Source organism: Sphaerodactylus townsendi, linkage group LG02, assembly GCF_021028975.2.
Source record: "Sphaerodactylus townsendi isolate TG3544 linkage group LG02, MPM_Stown_v2.3, whole genome shotgun sequence".
In the NCBI taxonomy this organism is placed as follows: domain Eukaryota; kingdom Metazoa; phylum Chordata; class Lepidosauria; order Squamata; family Sphaerodactylidae; genus Sphaerodactylus; species Sphaerodactylus townsendi.
The window spans coordinates 112,425,630-112,449,869 of NC_059426.1; the positions used below are offsets into that span (position 1 = coordinate 112,425,630).

A 24,240-nucleotide genomic window follows, 5' to 3' on the forward strand; every position below is an offset into this window, starting at 1 on the left:
AGGCTTCAGGGGTAAGAATAGAATTACTTAACAAGTAAGTGATGACTAGCCTGATCTCAGCAGATCTCAGAAGTTAAGCAGGGTTGACCCTGGCAAATATTTGCATGAGACACATCTAAGGAAAACCAGAATTGTGATGGGAGGCAGGTAACGGCAAACCACCTCTAAACATCCCTTGCCTTGAAAGCATCACCACGGTTCTCCATAAATCAGATAAGTCTCCATGGCAAAAAAAAGTGATGACTAACTGGTGAAGTTTGAAGTATTAAGGATCTTATTAGCCCTGAAATTCTCCAAGGTTCATTCAAATACCATGAATGCCAGTCCACCTAGTAAAATAGATAACCTTTTAGAAATCTACTGTAAGTGTTTTGCAGAGCACTTTAATGGTGGCGAAACCTCTTCTAGTCAGCCTTACTGTGATGCTGCTATACAAGTCTGAGAGAATCCAAAGCTGCTGTTTTATCCTTTTCCAGTTGAATCACTTTCTGTTGGTGTATCTTCAGGATGTTTATAGGATTTTTGGAAATGTTCTCCTGATCATCTATTCACGGCTTTGAGAAATAATCAATGCCTTGTTAAATCAAGAAGTTTAGACTTTTTGTTCTGAGACTGACTGGTGTGGGGGTTGGAACAATGCTTTGTGTTGATTTCATTGTTTCTTTCAGGAATGATATCAGAGGGTAACATTACTACTTTTTACTACTCATCACTATTTTTTAACAGCTAACAGCCCAATCCAGAGTGGACTGGTGGGCAGGGACAGTACCACTCCAGTGTTGCCCCGCCCCCTTTAAAAGGCTTTCCTGTGGTGTGGGAAGCCTTGTTGGTTGTAGTAATGTCTAATATGAAAAAAAAAAGAAGAAAACCCAGCATGGGGTGGGCAAGTGGACAGTTAGAGAGGGCTGGAAAGTTAGTGACCCCTTCGTCCTTTTGTGTCACCTCTTGTCTGTCCTTAGACTGATAGTCCCAGTTCTAATATCCTGCTTCTTCTTGGAAGTTAGAAAAGAGACTTTCCTAGCTAGCAAGATAACAGCATGCTATCTCTCCCTCTATCCTATCCTAAATGTATTTCCTAATAAACATTTACCTTTTGCCCTTTTAATCAATGTGTTAGCCGCTTCTCTGTGCAGTGAACTCCAAAAAGGCCAAAGAAATTGGCGGGGGGGAACCCTCCAAGAATCCCCCATGGGAGAGAATGGCGATACGCCACAAAATCAAATTTTCTTCATCCCTCTCCTCCGCTATTTCCTCTTTCAGTCCCAACAACCTGCCTCTATCTGCTACTGCTGCCTGCATCTTCAGCTTTTCTTCTCCCTGACATCTTCTCTCCAAGAACTGAGAGGCCTAGTTGCATGATGGGAACTGAACATGCAGTGTCCAGTGGCAGCTTGGGCAACTGGGCAAGCAGTGGCTTTTGGCAAATTTTCCTTCATCAAGGAACATGACAGGGGAGGAAGACAGGTCCCTTTCAAGGGCTGTTTTGTCCACAACTGCCTTTCCCCATGGCTTTGCTTTTCATAAACCAAGGCTTGGAAGGCTTGGACTGTAGTACAGCAGCTTACCACTCTGCACCATGGAGCTTCTACCTAGGATGACTGGAGCTGATTAACTTATCTCTTGCTAGAATGCAAGATTCTTTGTTTTTATTGTAGAACCTGTTAAGTGCATAGATAGGATAGGATCCAATAATGGCATGGTTATCCTTCATGCTAATTTTGAAAGCAGCAAAACCAGGCAGCCGACTGACTCAGGAGATTCCCCGGGTATGCAGATATTGTTCTGAAGAAAAAAATAAGTGGCCTGGGGAGGACTAAATATGCTTCAGAGGAGATGAAATACTGGTGGCAGCTGAATTGCGTGTGTGTGGAGGAGAATCACTCTTCTCAAGCCTATGGGTTTATCTATTACATTTTCTTAATCTACCTTTCTCACTGAGACTCCAGGTGATTACCTAGTGTAAGTCAAAATATATTGGACTCCAAATAAGCAATATGATAAGATCAGGATTGCAGAAATCTGAGAAAAAGCTGAAACAAATGTGGGTATTAACTTGAGACATTAAATGTTGCAGAAATTGAAGTAGGATAATATAGACAGCAGATAGTACAGACAATACACAGTGGTACAGTCCTCAGTCCCTCTCCAATGTTAAAGGTATCTTTCCAAACCATTCCATCACAGTATGCCTTTATCACATGTGTAAGAATGCCCTTCTGAATAATTAAATAATTGCATTTTCTGTACCAGGAGAGTAGGAGCCTTCTTTACTTTTGTCAGGTAGGCCACTGCATAAGGTAGAAGCTGCAACACAGAATTGCAGTGGACAGTTATTGGTCTTGCCCATTTTCAGGTTTGGACTTGCAGAAGGCACTTCTCAAATGAGCAATGCAGTGATATGTGTGTGCAAGGATCACAGATCTTTCCCTTATTCCTCTCCCCCTCAGCATTCCCATCTGACCCTGGGGAAATTGGTTGGACCAAAATGAACTAATCACCACAGTAAGAAGGGGGCAGCTGGTCAAGCTGACAGAAGCATGTTTCCACTGGAGTGGATAATGTAGGGACAACTTTATTTAACTGCACATGCTCCACGATTTCTTTTCTCCCTTTATGCAGACTGTTTCAGTGAGTAGCTATGTTGATCTCTAGTAAAACAGTTAGATTTGAGTCCAGCGTCACTGAAGGCTCAAGCTAATTTCCTCTGGTTTTTGAAGAGGCAGAGGTGAAACTGCATTTTGAAACAAATCTATTTGAATTAAGCAGACATAACATCCAGTAGCCATTGTATCTGCCTGTATTAGGCAAATGTTTTTAATGGTATGGCATCGTATCTGAAACCTCTTCAATCTGAGCTTCACCTTTGGTGTGAATCTAACACTGCTGCCAGCTTCCTTTCCTTTCAGTTGTTTCTCTGCTGTGCATAATGTCCCCCTCCCCCACCTTTTTAAAATTTCCTTGGGCAGAACTGTGATCTGGTTCGGAGAACCCTGGAGCTGCTAAGAAATTTATTGGAGGTTCCTCAGTAAGAGTATCAGTGATGGCTGGCAGGCTCCTCAGAGAGCCCAGCTAGGCATTACAAAAACACAGAACCAGTGCTGCTGTTTCTCTTTCCTTCTGGTAACAGGTTTTATGCAGCATGATATGAGAAGAGAAGATGTACTTACTAATCAAAGTTGCATGAGATATAAACTACATCAGTGCAGAATTTCAAACTGAAGTCTGCAACCCTTCCTTTTAACATCTAGTTAGTAGGACCCTGAAAGACAGTTTTCCTATCCTTACTTATCTTTTTTCCTGCCATCACACAGGAATGTTGAGTGTATTCAAGGGCTTTTGCTGTTTACAGGGCATGATGGGGAAATCTAAGAGACTTTGTCAGTGGCCTGTGTGTCCCTTATTATCAGTGATCTTTGACCTTGATAGTCTCTCACTTTGTGAAACATAAGACGTAAGAGTGGGTTATCTGTTTTTGTCTGGAGTCCAAGTTCCTTATTATGACTTTTTTTGAGAACCAAGGTCAGGGTTTTCTGTGTATGCCTGAAATGTCACCATAGGGCTCTGAAGGAAAAAATGTACATTTTAAGAAATATATTTTGACAAAGTAGCCAATCATTTAAGCTAAACTACCCAGACCACATTTTCATTAGGTCAAAATAACCATTACTGACTGAATAGTCAGTTCTTCCAGCTATGAGGTTTAAAAGATAAAGCCAGAAAGAGTGTGCCGGAACAGACCAGAGTCCATCTAGTCGCCTTTGGGAGCTCACATGCAGGATGTGAAAGCAATGGCCTTCTGCTGCTTCTCCTGAGCTCCTGGTCTGCTAAGGCATTTGCAGTCTCAGACCAAGGAGGATCAAGATTGATAGCCATAAGAAGGGCTTTATGTGACACCACAGTCTGTTTCAGAATCTTTTTCTATGGCAGGCAAGGTGGCTGTTCTCTGAACTACAAAACATGGAAAAACAGTCTTAGAAGGCTTTCAGAGTTGTAGCAAGAAACTCAATTGCCCTGTTAAAACAGCTTATTTCAGATGTTCCCAGGAAGGCTTCATTTCAAGTTGCTGTACTTTATTTAATATGTGAAAATTCTGAAAGAAAAACAGTTTTAAGGCTAAGGGGGTTATGTAAAATCAGATTAAGTATATTGTAGGGATGTATTAAGCTTATTCTTAATTATACACTGTTAAATCTTATTTAACAGTTATTATCACATGATAGCTGCACTATACTTATTTCCTTTATTTCGCCTTCTTCAGCAGTCTATCTTTTGTCCATATCTTTGAGTTTGTTGCATATAATATTCAGGAGATTTGAACCAGTGCATTAGCACCACCGTTATTTTGAGGGAGATGTGTGGTCTTTGAAATCTTTATCAGGATTTTTGCAGGAATTCGCCACACTTCCTAAAATTTCCACTATTAAAGGTGCCCCATGCTTACCTTCCATTGTGTGTAATTCAATTGGCTTTTGCAGAATGTGAATATATAAATCCGTTTGTTACCGAAACCAGACCAGGTTACTGTGTTGTGTGTTGTTGGTATTGATCATTCTGTTTCATGGAGGCTTGTTTCTGGGTGAGGATCTGGCTACTCAATGGCAATTTCTTTACATGGCTCCCTTATTTCTGATGACCAAGGACTTATAGCACTTGGGATTCAGAAATACATTTATTTACTTATGTATGGTTAACTTGCTATGGGTCAGATTTGGGATGGAACATTTTCTGGAAATTTTAACAGTGCTTTGTTTTCCTGAGGAAATTTTTCCATATCTAGATATTTGTTCCATAAAATGAAAATGGATGACATTTGCAACACAATATTTGGCAAGCTTGGTGGTTGCAGAAGAAACTATAAATACGTACAACCCAAGTTAAAAATCAAGTTATGGATCTGTCTGATTGGTGATTACAATATCCCTTCCACTGTGTGAGAAGAGACATATGAAAAAGAATATTAACTTTGGCTTTGGTTTGACCTACACAGCCATCTGGTATGGAACCAATGCAAGTGATGCTGTGGAGAATGATTGTTAAGTTGATGTGCCCCAGTGACATCCAGGGAAGAGAGTTAAATTTTGTTGAAACAGATGAGTGGACAACTTCATCTGTGTTTGAAATCTTGTTTGGAGAGTCAGTCCAGAGTACACAGTACTGAATAAGACGAATCAGTGGTTTTTTGTATGTTTAAAAATGGAAGATAATAATTTACCTTCCCTAGTAGGAAGAGCAGCAGAATTTGAAACTGGGGATTCAGGGAAATTCAGCTGTAGCAACATGTGTACATTTCCTTTACAGAGAAAGGAAGATATCCTGCTAATCTGCGCAAAAGTAATGAAAGTGCATTCTGATCCTCATGAGTGAGCTCTTTATATTTTTATTTCGTTTGGACCATAGCTATTTAATTGCTGGATTGCCTAGAGAAAACACCTGTGGTGCTTCGAACACAAGGGCAACTCTGGGATCAGTATGCATGGGCACCAGTTTGGCTTAGGACATTTGGATGTTAAGGGTTTGTCTAGAACAGGGGTAGGGAACCTGCGGCTCTCCAGATGTTCAGGAACTACAATTCCCATCAGCCCCTACCAGCATGGCCAATTGGCCATGCTGACAGAGGCTGATGGGAATTGTAGTTCCTGAACATCTGGAGAGCCGCAGGTTCCCTACCCCTGGTCTAGAAGATGCTAAAAGCAGATGTTCTTGGCAATTTGTCCTCATTCATCTTGATAAAGCAGTGAAAGCAGAATGGCAGATATTTCTGTGTATGAAGTGTTTGTTGTGCTTTCCTTCCTTTTGAAAAGTAATAGGCAAAGATGCCCCCCCCCCCCCCCCCAGGCAAGCATTTATCTTATAGCCATTTAAAACTGAAACAGTAACCAAAGCATGGGAAGGAGCTGAGAGTGTATGGTAGAATGTCATACTGTTATTCAACTAATGGTAGTAACGCTCAAGCAAATGTGTGTTGTACCAAAGTTGCAAGAGTCACTAGATGGCATAAGAAGTATACTGGGGTGGAGCTAAAAACCTCTCCTCCCCAGTGCCACAACCTGTTGTAGCACTCCAATCTGCTATGTTTGACCCTCAGAAAATACATTAAATGGGCAAAATAAAGTGCTGCCTAGAGCTGATCCCCCCACTCCTATCTAGTGCAGTAAGAATTAGTAATTTACTGTTCTAGAAGTTTCTTGGGCCTTTGGAATAACATACCTGCCAATTACATTCATAACATTCTCTTGTCTTACCCAATGTTTCCTTGCAGGAGGAGAATGACGATTACACTTATGTGCAAAGAGTACGTGTACCGCTGGATCACGGAACTTTGCTAATAATGGAAGGAGCTACTCAAGAAGACTGGCAGGTGAGACCATCCAGGCATAGGTGTTGCAAATAATGCAACCTACCGCTGTACTGTTCAGGGCTACATTTTCCTTTCCCCTGGATTTCTACAAGAAAGCCTGTCAGGCAGCATGAGATTGCCAGTGTTTGACGAGCAGTTAACACTTACGTAGTGAATGAGAGGGAGTGTTGCTTGCTGTGCAGTTGAGCTCCCATACCCTTGAAGCTTCCCATGCCTAGCTCTTCTAGTGTAAAGATTTAATTTAAGCTTTACAATATTATTTCTAGTAAATCAGCAAGGAGGTGGCAGAAGCAACATATCCCTTTATTGCAGTATTGCTATATGGCAATCTGGAACGAGCAATAAAGAATGAATGAAATCAGAAGGGGTTTTTTTGTAATAGATAAGGATTTTAAGCTTTTTGGTGTTGTCTTAGGCACTAACTGTGAACTGTATCATTCAAAAAAAAAGCAAGTAAAAATCTTGATATTTCTGTCTTGTTTACCTACATCATGAATGCCTTCTGTTTTCAGCATCGTGTACCCAAGGAATACCACTCCAGGGAAGCTCGGATAAATCTGACGTTTAGGACAATGTATCCAGACTTGGAGGCAGTATGAACTTGAAAAGAGGAATCTGTCATACTGTCAATCTGCTTCTGATCCCCAATGTAAATGCTGGTTTAGGAGCAACAGACTTAGTGGGTTCAGAGTTTTGCTGGCTAAGATCTAAAGGCACCAAGAAAATGTAATGAGAACCAGTGATGGTTGCAAGCTCCCAGTGGTCGAGTGAATGCCTTTTTCCAAGATGAAAATGTAGCGCTCAATGGTAAACAATTTTGTTTTATTCAAAAGAAACAATCTGCTTTCTTTTTTCATGCTGGAATTAATGCCTGGCAAATTCCAGTCAAGCATCTGAGAGTTTGCTAATCTGTGAATAGTGCTTTTAAATAGATTTTCTCCTGGGGGAGTTGAGAGTGGATGTCTTGGCAGAGCTGAGTGACACTGGTATTTTTGTTTATACTGTACTGAACTATCTTAATTTCCCTCCATAGGCAACATCAGGGTCCAGCTTTTAGTGCTGGTGGTAGCCCATAGTGCTGGTGGTAAGGCCCAGCTCAAATGAAAGTTCTAAACCTAAATAAGCATAGCGATGTGGTAATAGTCCTAAGCATGTGCAGAGGTAGTCATAAGCATATGCAGCCAGGAAGAGCCTTAGTGTGATGAAATTCGATGCATGGGGTCATACAATAGACTGGTAGTACACTTTAGTAGTGCAATTGTATTTTCCATCTTCATATTTTATTCACTAGCTAACTATTAATACATTTTTGAAAAACTGACTACATGGGAAAAATAATCAAAATTATTGTGGGGGACTTATTGGCTAAAAGCAGTTAGCTGTACACCCTTCCCCTGAGTATCTCTAAAAGGAATATTGCCCAATTTGATATCCTTCCATTTATTTATGGGGGGTGGGGTTAACCCAGAAGAAACACATGATGCTGTCCTATAATGAGCTAGGCCACTGGCTTTTCTAATTTAGAAATGCTCACTCTAATCTGGGTAATATGTCAGAATAGTGTATTTGGAGAGCCAGCATGATGTAGTGGTTGAGAGCACTGGGCTCTGATCTGGAGAACCAGGTTTGACTCCCCGCTCCTCCACATAAGTGGCAGAATCTTTTCCTCTACGTGAAGCCTGCTGGATGACCTTGGGCAAGTTTCAGTCCTTGGAACTCGCTCTGCCCCACCAAGCTCCCCAGGTGTCTGTTGTGGAGAGGGAAAGGGAAGGTGGACTGTTAACCACTCTGAGACTTCTCACAGAAGAGAAAAGCAGGATATAAAACTCAACTTTTCTCTTCGTTTAACTTTGTTTCCTGTTATCTTTTTAACAGGAGATGCCAGAGACTGAATTTAGGATTTCTTGCATGAAAAACATAGGTTCTGAGCTTTGGTTCCTCCCTTAAAGGTACAAGGACTAGGTGGAATTAAACTTCTTTTCTTAAGGTCAGCTTCAGGAGCCACAGGCAAGAAAATGGTTCTAGATGCTTCAGGGTGAGGAGTCCTTGACAAAAATTGCCTGCCTACCACAGCAGTAGCTGGTGAATAAAACTTTTCTCTCTCTCTGAGTTCCTGCAGAGTCCCTGCCAGTCAATAGGCAATACTGAGTTAAACATGGTGGCTACAAGCAAGGCCTTGTTGTCCTCCATTTGGGCCTGAATTTAATGGCCGTAGGCCACTTCAGATGGCTTTTTTATTGCAGCTAACTGAGGAGAGAATACTCCACTCATGTCAGCATGTGCTGAAAACAAAGTACAGATGATCTCTCAGTTGTTAGAAATTCTTATAATTAATTGAAAACAGACAAACTCTGCATAAACCTTGCCAATTTAGGCTAGTTTTCAGAAAATATTTATCAGCATCTCTCTTGTCCGTCTCCACTATAGTGTAAGTGGAAATTGCTGCTTGCTGAGAACAGAACGAAATGACTAATCTGCTGCTATGTGCAAGTTTTCACTGTTACTGTAAAGAATAAATGTTGAAGACTCAGCACAACTGGGTGGAATTGATTTCTCTGTGTGTCACAAGAGTAACACAGTGTTAACCTGATGTCTGTTTGGAGGGATTGAGCAACTCTGAAAAGACTTTTGGAACAATACATGTTAGTAGGAAAGAACTGGTTTAATTAGTGGGAAAGATTCTGTTCGTCTTCACCTGTTGTGATGTGATCCACAATTAGGTGATGTGTCAATGTTAAGTGGCCAAGCTGCACTCTCACATTTTCTGTAAGGTTGTTTAAAAATAGAAGATGGGGAGAGGGAGGCCTGCAGGGCAACGAAATAAACGTGGATCCTGCATGGCCATGTTACTATTAAAATTTAGAAAGGTCAGAGTGACCTTGAAGGAAATTTTGTTCTATCCCAAAATCCCAGGGACTCTAATAAATCCATTGGAAACTAGTCATGGGGTCTGTTATTTCTTACTGAAAGCCAAACACCCACAAAGTGATGGGGTAGGGAGTATTGTACAGTGCTATTTAAATTTCAATTGAAAATGTATTTCTGTACAACTGCCTTTGTCAGGTAGAATCTTTCAACTTCAAACATAAGGTCAGTATCAAATAAAAACTGTAAGAAAGCAACACATTCCAGTAATGAACAAGTTAAAGATAATGTGTGTTTTCAGCAACAAGAACCATGGAATTTTAGAAGTCGCAAATCGATTAATCTAGCGCAGTAGGCCTCTGAAGAGTTGGCATATAAATTTTGCAAATACATAAATGCATATTAATCCTTTCTGTTGCCATATCCACCCCCATCTTCCCTTTTAGAATGTCTGTTTTGAAATGGCTTCACTTGCAATTGACCATATGTTTTTCTCACCATTCTGTCCATCATGTTCTCCTCCATCTCAAAGAGCAGGTTAAATAATCCCTTTGCTAAGTCATCTGATTCTCATTTTGTGTGTTCATTATAAAGTATGCCTAATGGTCAAAGAGAGGTTAAGAATCAGTGGTGTGAACGGAAGCACATACAGCCTGGCCCAGGCCAGCAGCTTTTTGCCAAGGTGGATGGTGGATGACAGATGATGGGTGCTTATGCATCCCAAAATACTACAACTGGCACCATTTGCTTAACTAAACATATTTATCGCCCACTTTGCCTTTTCTGGTCATAAACATTTTCCACTTGGCAATAAAAGCTGGCTTTTTGGTGTATTCCCTCCCCTTTTTAAATGCCTGTTTCCATAGCAACCCATTTCATTTGCTTGAGCTGTCATTGTTGGCACACCCTCTCAAGACCAAACCTCTCTGCTGACTGTTTGTGTCGTGGGTTTCTTTACCTAATCTGGGGCTGCTTTGCTCTTGTCCCTTCAGCAAGACTTTGCCACTCAGACCCTTTTGCTGCTCACTTTGGAAGGTGTAAAACTCTTCGCTGTCTCCTCACCAGCTTAATTGTAGTGCTTGATTTGCTGATTTGCCTCTCTTTCTGTGGATATAATCCAGGCTTCTGAGGGACTCCCAAGTTGTCTCCCATCCCAGGGACAGACATGCTTAACTTCAATAGTGCTGTAATATCATCCGGTCCCGGAGCAATTACTGGAATTTGTTGCTTTCTCACAGTTTTTGTCTAATGCTGCATCCAAAGAATTGTCTGTGAAATTCATACCCTTGCTTTCCTCCTACATCGCAGTACCCACAATTCTTTTAGCCCAAGCAAACCTAGGCTTCTTTGGCTCCCTCCTGCCCTCTTCCTGCCCAGAATGCCTCTTCTCCTTATGGTTTGTGCACAGTTTACCTCTGACTCTTGCTTTTCAGGCTATCTCCCACTTTTATCCCACTTCTTTTGGCCATCCTGTCTCTTGACCAGCCTCCCTTAGCACTCCCCTCTCCCAGCTAATCACACAGCCCTTTTTGCCTTGAGAGTTATCCTCAGAGCTCCCTCAACAGTTAAGCTGAATTTGTACCACTTTTCTGTCTCCATCTTTTCCTAAAACCTCAATCTCTACCTACCATTTCATGGGATTTTTCTTTCTCAGGTCATTGTTTTATGTTGCCCACTTGCTTCTGGGCAACCTATTCTTTAGGCTCCCACTTCCCCACATTTCCTTCCAGTCCTCCCCCAACCCTTTTGTGAGGTTCTCCCATCCAAGCTAGCAACCTTCTGTTTCCTTACAGACCCTGGACTTTTATTTTCTTGAGCAAACAATTATTGAGAGTGTTTCACTAACATGGCCAGTCTCTGGGATGGATCTTATCTCTTTCCTATCACTCCACTGAGCAAAGGTTCTTTCAACAGAAGAGCCACTTACGTTGCAGGAAGGCTGAATCCATGCCAAAGTCTTTGGCTTTGTGGGCATATTTTTTTAGTTGTGTAGAAGAATGAATGTCAATCAGTGTGGGATTTTTTTGGTCCTATGTGATAAGCTGTGTTTGTCCACATTTCCTCTTCTCTTGTACCTGGTCTCTCTTTCTCTATAAACAGCTAAAGCTTAAATAATCAGGATGAGATTTCCTGCTTTTACTTACCATATATAATAGCCTGAATTTTATATATGGGCTGTGCAGAGAATGAGATGGGTTTGTATTGGGCAGAAGGATGGATTGCCTAGTCTTTTGGTCCTTTCTGATGGATGCTGTGAATTTCTAAAGTCACAGCAATGTGCCTAGGCTGGATGAGAGTCATAGACAGTAGTAAGTGTATACATTAGAGCAAGGATTCTCTAATGTTACCCCACTCTGCCTTCCTTTAAGGATTGCTAGCTAATATTGAGATTTTCCAAGGCTAAAAGTTACCTGTCCGCACTAATGGGTTGAAGTATTTTAGTTGTCGCTTGGTTTTTGTTTATATACTCAGTAACTATAGAACTATCAGCCCATATTTAATAGCATCTCTCTCAAGTAAAACATTCTATGCCTCCAATTTGCATATTTAATGACTGCCAATATAATTCTTTATATACAACCCTATTCTAAATAATTCTGTCGTGCATGCCTGTCACAACCAAGAAACAAAGCCAGGGTCACACTATGCAGATGAAAGAGCAGGCTTGATTCTTATTGGCTGGGATCGATGTAATAGACAACAGGTCTTTCAATTACTGGTTTGGATCTCATTCCAATGGGTCCCTCAAATGTGGTTTTGCAGCCAGAGGCCTATAAACACTCTACTGTGTTAAGAGCAAAATGGGCTTTCTACCCCGACACAGGATGGCCAACGTGTGTGTTCTAAAGTGCTTTTGAGTCGCAGCTGACTTGTGGCAATCTAGTAGGGTTTTCAAGGCAAAAGATTAACAGAGGTGGTTTCCCATTGCCTTCCTCTGCATAAGAATCCTGGTAGTCCTTCCAGGTCTCCCACCCAAGTACTTACCATTGCTGATTGTACTTAGATTCTGGGATCTGATGAGATCAGGCTAGAATGGGCCATCTAGGTCAGGCCTCCACTAACAGAGATCCCCTGAACGGTGCATTAAGTGTCTTGTGTCAGCTCATGCTTATAAAACCTCCTCTCCCACAGTATGCAAAAACACGCACTGCACATCACAATTGTGAACATTTTGCTGCCTGCTTATAGTAGTGTGCAAAATCGTGAAACTTTCCTTGTCACTTTATTTCCATGCTAGAAAAAATTATTTACCTGTTGATTTCAACCTTTTGTGTAACTGATCAAGGTGTGAAAACTTTGTCAGTAAAAACAGAGTGAATTCATGGGTGGCACATGGTCCCAAAAAGTAACTAACAGTGATTCTTTGTAACTGCCTGATCTCTTCTAGGAAAGTCAGATTCACTTTGAAACTGGGTTGTTAAGATAGTGTTGACTAAGGAGTAGAGAAGGAGGCTTGGGTTGGGGTATCTTGGGCAAGCCTCTCTGTTCCGTGTCTGCAAAATTGAAGCTTTAATGGCCAGTCCTGCAGTTCTGTTGTTAAAATGAGGAATTATAAACTATAAATCATTTTTGCATCCCAAAAGTGCAGTTGATACCATTAATAATTATAGTAAACCTCTATCCAGAGAGAATTCTTACTTGTATAGATTGGTATATTGGTGTTTTCCGGTGAGAGGAGCCCAGATAGAAGTGGGTGGCCAGCATTACATAACCAGCTTTCAGTGTACCCACATTTGAGCAGAGGAGGAGGAAGCAGCATGTGTGAGTAGGGAGGTGTTTGGGAAGCAGTGTGTGACTGACTTCACCAAGGACAGTATTTTCCTAGCATTGATGAGGTTGGACTGCCTGCACTGGATCCTACCTCCTTTCTTGACAGGCTAGCAGGGCAATGGAAAAAAAATTGTCTAAGGCAACAGCCCAGTGAAAGCCACAGGCTTGATTCCATTTTGATCCATTATCTCAGCCATTTGCGTTGGTTAAGCTGAGTACAAGCTGTTCTACATCCCCTTCTCTCATATCTCTAGCCAGCTCCTGGCTCTGCTAACACAGAGATAAGCGTGCCTGTTTGATCCCAAGAAATGTCTTCGTCTCTGTAAAAAAGACCAGCTTTGGTGCTGGGAGAGCAATGGGCTTTCTGACATTTCTTTCTGGTATTTGTTTATTGTTCTTCCCTGTTTGCCAGCATTAGCTTTGCACTGATATTTCCCTGTTGGGAAGTGGTCAGTTTGACTGAGCATTCTCATATGATTCTACTAACCCTTCTTATGGTGTATAGGTTGTTCCACAGCACTGTTAAGGGGTGAAGCTCAACTTCGACCCTTGGAAGATGCTCCGTCATGGCACCTAACATTTCAGATCACCTTCATACACTAAACACATGTGCCCTCAATGTTTTTTTAATCATGAGTTTTGATGTTTTATTTTCATCCAGCTTTTCTACTTTTTGCTAGTTTTATTAGTTTTATTGCCTCTGGCTGCTTTTATCATTTATCATACTTTAATTCTGATTTTATTGTAACCTGCTTTGTGAACCTTTTCTTGAAAAAAGTGGTTTGAACTATCAGAATTAACCAAAAAAAAAAAATGCTCTGCCACCTAAAATCCTCTTCCTGGAAATACCAGAAACAAAATCTAAAATTATGCATGCGAAGCAAGTGTCGTACCACTGAGCCTTGGGCTATTTCCTAACAACAACTTTGTTTCTAAGGCCCTTTCCGCACTGTGGAAAGGGCGCTCCCCCACCGGCAGGAATTCTGCTGGTGGAGGGGTGGGGGCCGTTTGCACCGGAGCGTGCGAGTGGCCCCCAGTGAGGCCGGCGCAAGAGAGGCGGCTCTGCACGGAGCTGCCTCTTCCCCGTCCCTTTCCCACTCACTTCGTTGCCTTTCCCACTCACGGAGCCGCCTCTTCCCCGTCCCTTTCCCACTCACTTCGTCCCCGTCCCTTTCCCACTCACTTCGTTCCCCGTCCCTTTCCCACTCACTTCGTCCCACTCACTTCGTCCAGGGGTCGGAGGACAGCGAGGGAGGGTCTTAGGAGGCCAGCAAGGCAACAAAGGCGACGAGGTGAGTGGGAGAGGGACAGGGAAAACAGCGCATTCCCGGCGGTGCTGTTCGCACTGCGCCGCCGGGAATGTGCTGTTTTCCAAAAACCTCCCTCCAGGAGGGAGGTTTTTGGAGGTGGCCTGACGCCGTCCTGGGGGAGGGGAGCCAGGTCGGGGCGCCAAGCTAGCGTTTCCTTAGCAGCCCAGCCTGTGCAAAAGCAGCTCCCTAGGGATCCGAGCATTTTTACAGCCGATCTCTCCAGGGCGCCGTAAATGACCCGTGCAGAAAGGGCCAATGAGAGGGTGGCCCGAGGTGCATGTCATGGTGACCTCTAGATTAGATTACTGCAATGTTCTCTACATGGGACTGCCCTTGAAGACTGTCTGGAAGATGCAGTTGGTATAGAATGCTGTGTCCAGAGAGTTGACTAGAGTGGGTTGTAGAGACACTGTCACTTCAGTCTTGTTCTATCTCCACTGGCTTCCAGGCTGAGCTCAATTCAAGGTGCTGGTATTGACCTTAAAATCCCTATATAGCCTAGGTGCCACCTTCTCCCATATGGACCTACCCAGTCACCTTTGGAGACCCTGCTTCAGTTGCCAGATAGGTAATAATCTGGAAAACCTATTTTTTTTGTTGTGGCACCAAAACTTTGGAATCTCTTTGAAGGGAGATTCATATGTCTCCTATCAATGTCTCCTGCCAGTGTGTGAAGACTTAATTATTTTTCCTTTTCACAGAAGAGAAACCTCTGTTGTTTCACTGCTCACATGAATTTCACTCTCCCTTCCCCCAATTCTGTTTCCCCCCCATTCTCTCCATTCCCCTCATTCTGCCACCCTTTCTCTCTATCCCCCTTTTTCTTCACCCCCCCCCAATTCTCTTCCTCCCCCCACTCATGCCATGGAAGTCCACTGGATGACCTTGGGCCAGTCACTTTCAGCCTAACCTACCTTGCAGGGCCATTGTGAAGATTAAATAGAGGAGAGGAGCATAAGTCACTTTGGTTCCTGTTGGGGAGAAAAGTGACTTGGAAAATTCCTGAGGATTCAAATATTAAGTAGTGCATATGTGTGGATGGGGTGGGGTGGGTGGGACAGAAGGAAGCAGAGCAGGAAAACGCTGTCATAGAGTTCACCCTCCAAAGCAGTCATTTTCTCCAGGGTAATAGATCTTTGTCATTTGGGCTTCACCTGGAGGTTGGCAACCTTAATTTAATGTAATTTATCTGAGAATATGTAGATTGCTCCAGGAGCAAAAGGTACCTTCCAGAATCACTGCTGCCTTTGCAGATGCTTGTGGTGGGGGGAGGAAGGGTGTTCTTGCCTTGGGCTCTATTTTTTGTAGATATCCACTGACCAAGTGCCACAAAGGACTTTTTCTTCCATACAGGAAAACCTGTTGTTGTTGAACTATGGTGGCACTACATTTGGTGACTGATAACAAACAACATTTTAATAGAGCAAAACATTTTATAGCCTGAGAACACAGCATTAGTTCTGTCTGATGGAACATTTTTAACAGCTCTACTGCAATGTTGACAGCATCTAATTGTATGGAAAGCTTTCTGGGTTGAGTGCATTTTGATGTCAGCTTGTCTCCCAGAGTTTGGTTTGAACACTGATTAGTTTTTATGGAGAAATGAAAGGCTGGTGAAGGAATAACAAAAAATAATGCAAAGACAAGACAGAGTATGTAGAATGCCATGTTACCTTTGGGGCAGATTAACCTTGAAAATGTTTTATTGCAATCAGATAGCAACCAAAGTAAACAAGACACATTTTCTTCTGGCAAAAACTTACTAATTTGCACAGAGTTTGCACAAAAGAATTGAATTTACAAGCTGAGGATTAAAAAAAACAGCCATTGCTAATTAGGCTCTTTGAGAAAATGAGGTATTTGCATACAAAAATGCAGAGATCTAAAAGGGAGTTCAGTATGTTGGGAATCAAGCTGAAAATGGGTTCATTTGGCAGCTTGTTAAATACCAGCGGATTCATCTCATAGTAAATGTTTGAATCAAAATGGTAAAGAAGGGAACAATTTATGCTTAGCATCAGTATTATACTATTTTAAGGGATGTCATGATTGGCCGAGCTCAGCAGCCCTAATGCTACAGAAAATGAGGATATCTGCTCTGAACTGGGCAACCAGAAGGGCTTGGGGGGGGGGGGGGGCAGAAGCAGTTGTGGCCTGTGGCAGTAGGGAGATGGAGGCTAGGGCATGGGATGCACATGGGATGGTCAAAGGTAGAGGAGTGCAGGTGAGTAGAACTTGCAAAAGTGGGGAAGAATTGAGTTGTTAATATTATTAAACAAGTGAGGACCAGCTACAAAATGTATTTAATACAATTTTGTATGAAAGGGAAGGGAGCACGTTTTCTCTTCATAACCAACTCTCTGCAGACTTGATATGAGTACTTGCCCCATCAACTGGCACAGGTATGAAAGTTCAGAGTCCTCATCCTGACTGTTGTAAGTTTTAGGGACAAGAGTTCCACAGTGCTTTTCTTAGAAAATGAACAGGGAGATTAAAAAAAAAGTTTGCTTTCCCTTCTCCCTACCCTTCCAACAGCAGCTCTGTAAATGGACAATTGACCCATAGCTATGGTCTGTATAGCCTAAATCAGTGGTTCTCAACCTTCCTAATGCCACGACCCTTTAATACAGTTCCTCATGTTGTGGTGACCCCCAACCATAAATTATTTGTGTCTTGGTTCCTAAGACCATTGGAAATATGTGTTTTCCAATGGTCTTAGGCGACCCCTGTGAAAGGGTCGTTCGACCCCCAAAGGGGTTGCGACCCACAGGTTGAGAACCAGTGGCCTAGATGAAGCTTTTTTTCATAAACTTCCAGAGGGTATAATAGAGCCTCAATGCAGTTCTCTTCAAGCATATGGAGCCAGAGGCATTCCTCCCATTGGGCAAAGTGGGCAGTTGCCCAGGGCGCCCCCTTGTGGGGGGGCGAAAAAACTGCAGATTCATTTGTGGAATTTTTTGTATTTTCAGTGTTTTTCCATTTTTGGCCTGCAGAGGGTGCAGTTTTTAGGCTAGCAGCACCAAAATTTCAGGGATGTTTTGGGAGACTCTCCTGATGCTATCATCCAGGTGTGGTGTGGTTTGGTTCAGGGAGTCCAAAGTTATGGACTCCCAAAGGGGGTGCCCCATCACCCATTGTTTCCAATGGGAGCTAACAGAAGATGGGGGCTACACCTTTGAGGGTCCATAACTCCCTGAACCAAACTTCACCAAACCTGGGTGGTATCATTAGGAGAGTCTCCTAAAGATACCCTGAAAGGTTGGTGCTGCTAGCTTAACAATTGTACCCCTATCAGCAGGCACCCCCCAAATTTCCCCAGATTTTCCTTTTAAATCCCCCCCCCTTTGGCATGGATTTAAAGGGAGAATCTGAGGGCCCTAGTTTAAACATTGAAAGTGATGCTGTTTCAGGGTGGGGGAGAATCCACCCCAAATTAGCATCACTTTCAATGTTGTTTAAACTGGGAACCCCAGATTCTCCCTTTGAGGTGGATTTAAAAGGAGAATCTGGGCTCCCTAGTTTAAACATCATTGAAAATGATGCTGTTTGGGGGTGGATTCCAATAGCACTTGTTTAAACTAGGAAGCCCAGATTCTCCTTTTAAATCCACCTTAAAAGGAGAATCTGGGGTCCCCAGTTTCAGGGACTGGATACAACACCATAAAATGTTTTCATAGCAGTAATAAAACATTTTGAAAGCATTTTGAAATAGTTTTCAAAAAAAAATTTCTGCTGTGTGGCATGGCCCATTGCTGTGTTTAGATTTGTGATTTGGGGCATGTTCTATAATGTGATGGTGACTTTGAAATGACCTAGTGGAAAAAATCATTGTTTGGTCACGGTGGGGGAGGGATCAAACTCAGGTTTTGCCCAGGGCTCCAGTTTACCTAGGTACGCCACTGTATGGAGCAGTGGTTCTAAAGTGCTGCTGTTGAGAAGAGCACAGTCCTGTTCATTGCCACTGTGACCTGAAAGAAGAGCACAGTCCTGTTCATTGCCACTGGACCTACAGTTGCCAATGTTCCCATACCACTTTTTATTTAGAATGATTAGCTTCTGGGGACAGTTACATAGATGATCCTTACAAAGTTAAGATTGGCAAGTTTAAATTGTGCTTTTAGCTCTCCAACCAAATAGTACCATGCAAAAATCTTATCCATTTATGTAATTCACAAGGATGGCTATGTGCGTGCATATATTGGTGTGTTGAAACAGCCTGCCCATTGTGGTATAAACCTTGGGGTACAGAATGGGAATCTGCATAGCAGAAGTCACTGAATTGTTTCTTTATCAATACATTGAAATTTGCGTTACAAACCAGACAGATTTTCTTCTACCCATTGAGTAAATAATTTTATGTATCAGACACCACTTCAAATGTTACCAGATATAGACCAGAAGAGTGCTTGTTTCTTCCAGTCCTGGCCAACTATTGCCACTGTACACATACTATACTGAATTTGCCCTGTGCAATGAATATACTTACTCAGAGCAGCCACATGGCATGAAATATCAGTCATCTATATGTCAGGCATCACATTTCAGACACCAAGGGAGACCTAGATTAAAGCAATGACTTAAGACACTGAAACAAATATAGATATTAATGCACTTTGCAATCTCAGACTGGGGAGTTACATCAGTGCATATTTTAACCGAATTGTCTCCCTAAATCTTTAGGCTTCCTTGGGCAACTAGCTGGTCTCAACAGCTATTTATTTAAACTAGGGCTTGGAGGGTATTCCCACATGGGGCCTTATAGGAGTAGTTTTCAGCAGCTTGGAGGATTGCATTACTGTTGGCCAGGCAATGGTTTGTAGCTCAACAGAAAATTATCTGAAGCCCTATATGATTATGGCAACAGATGAGTGTTTATTTCAGATAAAATGAGAACAGTTGCTCTGATGCAAAAGCTCTTTGTTCCCAAAGTGAGGAAAAAGAAATAATGAGAAAAATAACCATCCACATTTTATAAATACCTAAGTATAGCTTAGCAATCAAATACACTTTATACCAAGCCTTTGTTGTTTTCCTGGCAGAGCTGTTGCTAAGGTAGGTCAAACATCTCTTTCTGTAAGTGGGGAAAAAGTTCATTTTAATCCCTTCCCCAATCAGAAATCCACTTCTAGCCTGGTAGGAACGCTCAGCAGTTTTAAACATGGGCTGTGGTCTTCTACAGCAGACAATACCATGAACATAACTACCCATTGTCTCTACAATCTTATACTCTGAAAGGGAAGCAACTGCCCAGAAATATGATTTGACCATTAGGTATGATCTAACAAATGTACTATGGATGCCATAAAGTTGAGGCTACTACTTTGGTTTAATAATCGGACAGTATCTCAAAGTCCTGGTAGATACTGATTATGAAAGAAAAATAAAATTTCTTTGCTTGGAGAAATCCAACAGTAGCATATGGATATCATCACTGTCGTATAAACATATCTGGGGCATATTGCTGGTCACTGGACACAGAGGCATAGCTCCAAGGGGGCGTTCCGGGGCGGAGGATGCACCAGGCACTTTCCCCCCTTGTTACGCCTCTGGCTGGAGAAGACTCCATACAGACCTTGATGGACTATTTGTCTCATACAGTTAAAGAGTTTTTATGTCGGAATCTGACCAATGATTTGATTGGTTTCCTGTATCCAGAGTGTTTTGGGACTTCTATTGAACAGCAGCTCCCCTGGCCACATAGTAGATCTGTTTTGTAACTGATGAGAATTTCAAATCATTGTGATACTGCAGGATGGAAGTCTGAGGTTCAAAGGAAATAAGTCAAAATCCTATCAGCATATCCAAAGCTTCTGGCATGCTTCAGCTCGCTCTTTAAATATATATTTTATTCTAGAACTCAATTCAGGACAGCTTTTGCTCAAAAGTCTAGAAAAAGAAGTTACTTTGGTGGCATGAATGTTCCAGCCTGTTTTTGGTGCAAATGTACATAGGCATTTTAAATTTGGAGTTAGTATTATTGTGTATAACTGCAGTTCATCTCAGACTTTGTCTGATGACAGATTAAATTTCTGCCCATTTGTAAACTTGTGCTTCTAAATGTTGTGGTAATTTCTGGTGATTACGCGTCATTGTGGATTACAGAATTATTGCATTTTGGAAAGAATGTGGACTCATTTCTTCATTAACTTTACAGTATCGTCCAACAGAAATGGTTTTGTATTGATTTTGGTTCAGGAGATGCATTTGAAAGCCAATGAGGAGGTTTCAGCAAAGGAGCTTAATCATTTTCTTCTCATCCTGGCAGGTAATATAATAGGCATATTTCTAGAAACAAGATAGTGATTGCGGTCTTCTTTCTCTCCAAACACCTGCTATAGAAGTCCACAGCCCATGTCTTTAAAAAGCCAGCGTAGTATAGTGGTTAAGGGCAGGTGCACTCTAATCTGGGGGACCAGGTTTGATTCCCTGCTCTGGTACTTGAGCTGTGGAGGCTTATCTGGTGAATCAGATTAGCTTGTGCACTCCAACACATGCCAGCTGGGTGACCTTGGGCTAATCACAGTTCTTCAGAGCTCTCTCAGCCCCACCCACCTCACAGGGTGTTTGTTGTGAGGAGGGAAGGGAAAGGAGATTGTAAGCCGCTTTGAGTCTCCTACAGGAGAGAATGGGGGGATATAAATCCAAACTCCTCTTGTATATTCTTCTATACATTTTTAAATCACCAGGGAGCTCGGGGCTGCATACATCTCTCTGGCTTCCCCAGGTGAGAGCACTTGGCCTGACAGAGGCTGCCCATAAGTCAAAACGTTATGAGCACAATCCATGTAATACTTCTGCTAGAACCAGCCATTCACATCAGAGTGTTCATGTCTTTCAGTTCACCAGAACTCTTCATCAGCTACATGTTACAAAATAGGGGGAGTGGGGTAGTGGCAGATCTTCCAGGTCACTGTGATCCTAAGACACTTTTGTGCCAGAATATGATGGAACTTCTGGAATGCAAAGATTCAGGTTTCAGGTTGCTGCTCACCAGGGGCCAATGCCCATAAAAGCAAGAGGTAATTAAAAAAACTCCATTGCAAAAATTTCCCTCAATGTTCATAATTTCCCCATTTTCCACTGAGAAAATCCCTTTTAGGGAGACTCCCTAAGTCAACCGCTAAAGTTTGTCTGAGTGAAGGTTTGAACCCAGGTGCGAAATTTTAATCACAACATCATATCGGGTCACATGTTCTAGATGGCTATGGGCTGTGTACGGTAAAATATGTAATAAAATGATAAAAAGAAAGTACATAACAGAAGGTGTATTATAGCTAGGGCTTTTGAAAGAAGAGATCTTTGGACAGGAAATTTCTCACAGTTCGAATTACTACAGAAATTTCTATACTAGTTGAAATCCAAGCTTAATCCCAGTGGGATACACAACTAGAAGCAGGTCCTTGGTTAGTCCGTTTTTTAAATGGAGTCAGGTACACACTAGCTTGGCTGCATACAAACCTACAAGGTGATGCAAGAAGTTCGCCCCATGTTTAACAAGTTCCAACTGGAAGTTTACATATGGCTAGAAATGTATTGTGCTAGAAAAATATACAGTCAATAGAACTAACTCCTATTAGAGGTTAGAACAAGGGCTTTTTAGCCGATAAGAGACAAGACTGCAAAACTGGGAAAAGCAAGACGGAATGAAAACTTGTCTATCAGAGAGAGCTAGGCTATTTCAGTTAAATGGTAGACAGGAATGACATTTCATAAAGGTAACTGAAGACATCATGTTTAAAAGTGAGCATTAATTAAAGGCATTTGCTAACCCAAATTCCTGATGATATATAGAAAGATAAAGACTGGCTGTTCTTCTGAAAATACACCCAACACATCCCAAACAGAACTGTGCTAAAAGGAACTGGTTTATAAAACAACTTTGCATTAGAACCTTCCCTTGTTGGAATCTGCTAAAGTTGATGGAAGCTTGTTCAAGATGCAGCAAAACAGTCTTGTGATAGATGTCCACCAGGCTAGTGACCTTTGACATTTGCTGTGATAGTCCCTTCAGTCTTGTGAAAATATAGGGAAGTGCTGATGCCTGAGATTTTTGCATTCTTTATTGGATGTGTAGAGTGCAATTGCCTTGCTATGCCTTGTTCTGCTGAGAATCAAAGATACACTGGTTGCCATGGAACTGGAAGCTGAGTGTATATTAAGGAGGGAGTGGAAAGTTTGAAAAAAAGATTGGGGGGGGGGAGGCAGTTATGCTGTTATCTGTTATATGCTGACACTTCCTATTTGAAATCTTCCTCTTGAACCAAAATGCAATCAGCAACAAGTGGCATCCAGTGGGACAAGAAGGATATTTTTATATTTACATATCTAACTGGATTACAAATACTGGCTTACAATTCTGAATGCTACAGTGGATTCTGATCTCATGTAGGGAGTTCTGAGAACTATTTGACCTGTTAGGGATCCCTACCAAGGAGAGGGGGGAAAAACTGATTCCTACTACCATGGTTAGAAACATAAGGAGTGGCCAGTTTTTTCATCAGGTGCAAACAGTCAATAATAGCTTAACAAATGAGCATGATGAACGAGACTACATTATTGAATTAACCTATGGAAAGTGAGGAAGCAATTCTCGATATAAGGTGGGATGTTTTAATGCACAGCATGATGATGGCGAACCTCTTTATTCTCCTACAATGCAAAGAAAGAACATTCTCCCCAGTCTTATAATGTTGGTGATTCAAGTGGAAGATGCAGGATTTGGGCATATGTTCAGGAGATCTATTGCTCCAGCTACTAAGATTCAAAGACGTGGTCAGGTAGCTGTCATCTGTGCTAATTAGGATGGAGAGGATGGACTTTTATGCTCTTTTAATACTAAAGAATGGAGATGAGACAATTTATCTCAGAAAATGATATTTTTAATTTGAGAAAAGTTTTGAATTAGGTCCTAGCCAAGGCTGAAAGAAAAAGATGGTCCCATTGTTGCTTTGAATATGTCAAACCCAAGGAAAAATCGAACTATCAGGAAACAGTGTATGACAAAAAAATGGCATTGAGACTAACAGAATATGACCTATCAGTAAACCCACAGCAGATCATAATCAGAAAAAACCAAACCCCACTCTGGATAATATCACTATTTGAATCTAACCAGTCTAGATTGTCGGTACAATACATATGGGGGAGCAGATCTGGAAGGGAAGGAAAAGGTCAGCTAAAGCTGTTGTCTTTTGTTCTAAACCAGGGGTAGGGAACCTTTAACACTCAAAGAGCCATTTGGACCTGTTTTCCATGGGAAAAGAAAACACTTGGAGCCGCAAATAATTTTTGACATTTAAAATAAAGATAACAATGTATATATTGGGTTTTTTTACCTTTTACTCCGCTCATTCTGAGAAGCGCATGGATGTGTCCGCCCTGCTACCTGCAGGGCGGGCAAGGATGGGGCCAGCGGCTCGGCTCATGGAGCCGCAGTGCAAGGACAGAAGAGCCGCATGCGGCTCTCGAGCCGCAGGTTCCCTACCCCTGTTCTAAACTGAGGAAATTTGGCAAGGGAGTAAGATAAATTAATTCAGACCCAAACAGAATGTTTGGCCAGGGAAACTGCTGGGAAGTTAATGGCATGAGTACTCTTCGCCCCCCGTTGTAATGAGAAATGAAGAGACACACTTTTCCAAGAGACACACTTTAACTGTAGAGTAACAAATTGAAGATTCTTTGTAGTTAAAAAAAAAAAGTCCATGTACCATATATTGTATATGGGATGCATTTCAATTTGAAGCTGATGGGCTACTGAATAAAAGCTTTCTTGATTTTAAAAAAGTTAAAATTACAGAAGAGAATCTTCAAATCATTCATCAGATGATTCAAAAGGCCAATTCTGGATTAGTCTGCAGGGTATCAATTTTTAAAGCTAAAAAAAAATACACTTGTGACTTGAAAAAAATTAAATTCGGCTCTTTTCTAGGGTCACAG

The 24,240-nt window shown here is 41.8% G+C and overlaps 1 protein-coding gene across 4 annotated transcripts in view; it reads left to right on the forward strand.

Annotated features, from left to right (window-relative positions):
- Positions 1 to 24,240, forward strand: part of ALKBH3 (alkB homolog 3, alpha-ketoglutarate dependent dioxygenase) — a 70,900-nt gene that overhangs the window by 15,668 nt on the left and 30,992 nt on the right. For 3 of the 4 annotated variants that reach the window (XM_048483761.1, XM_048483764.1, XM_048483762.1), the window contains exons 9-10: positions 6,260 to 6,358; positions 6,871 to 9,298. In XM_048483761.1, coding sequence (XP_048339718.1) covers positions 6,260 to 6,358; positions 6,871 to 6,957 — 186 coding nt within the window. In that variant the 3' untranslated portion in view covers positions 6,958 to 9,298. Of the gene's footprint in view, positions 1 to 6,259; positions 6,359 to 6,870; positions 9,299 to 24,240 lie in introns of those variants that run through there. The other variant, XR_007243479.1, reaches the window with a different exon arrangement.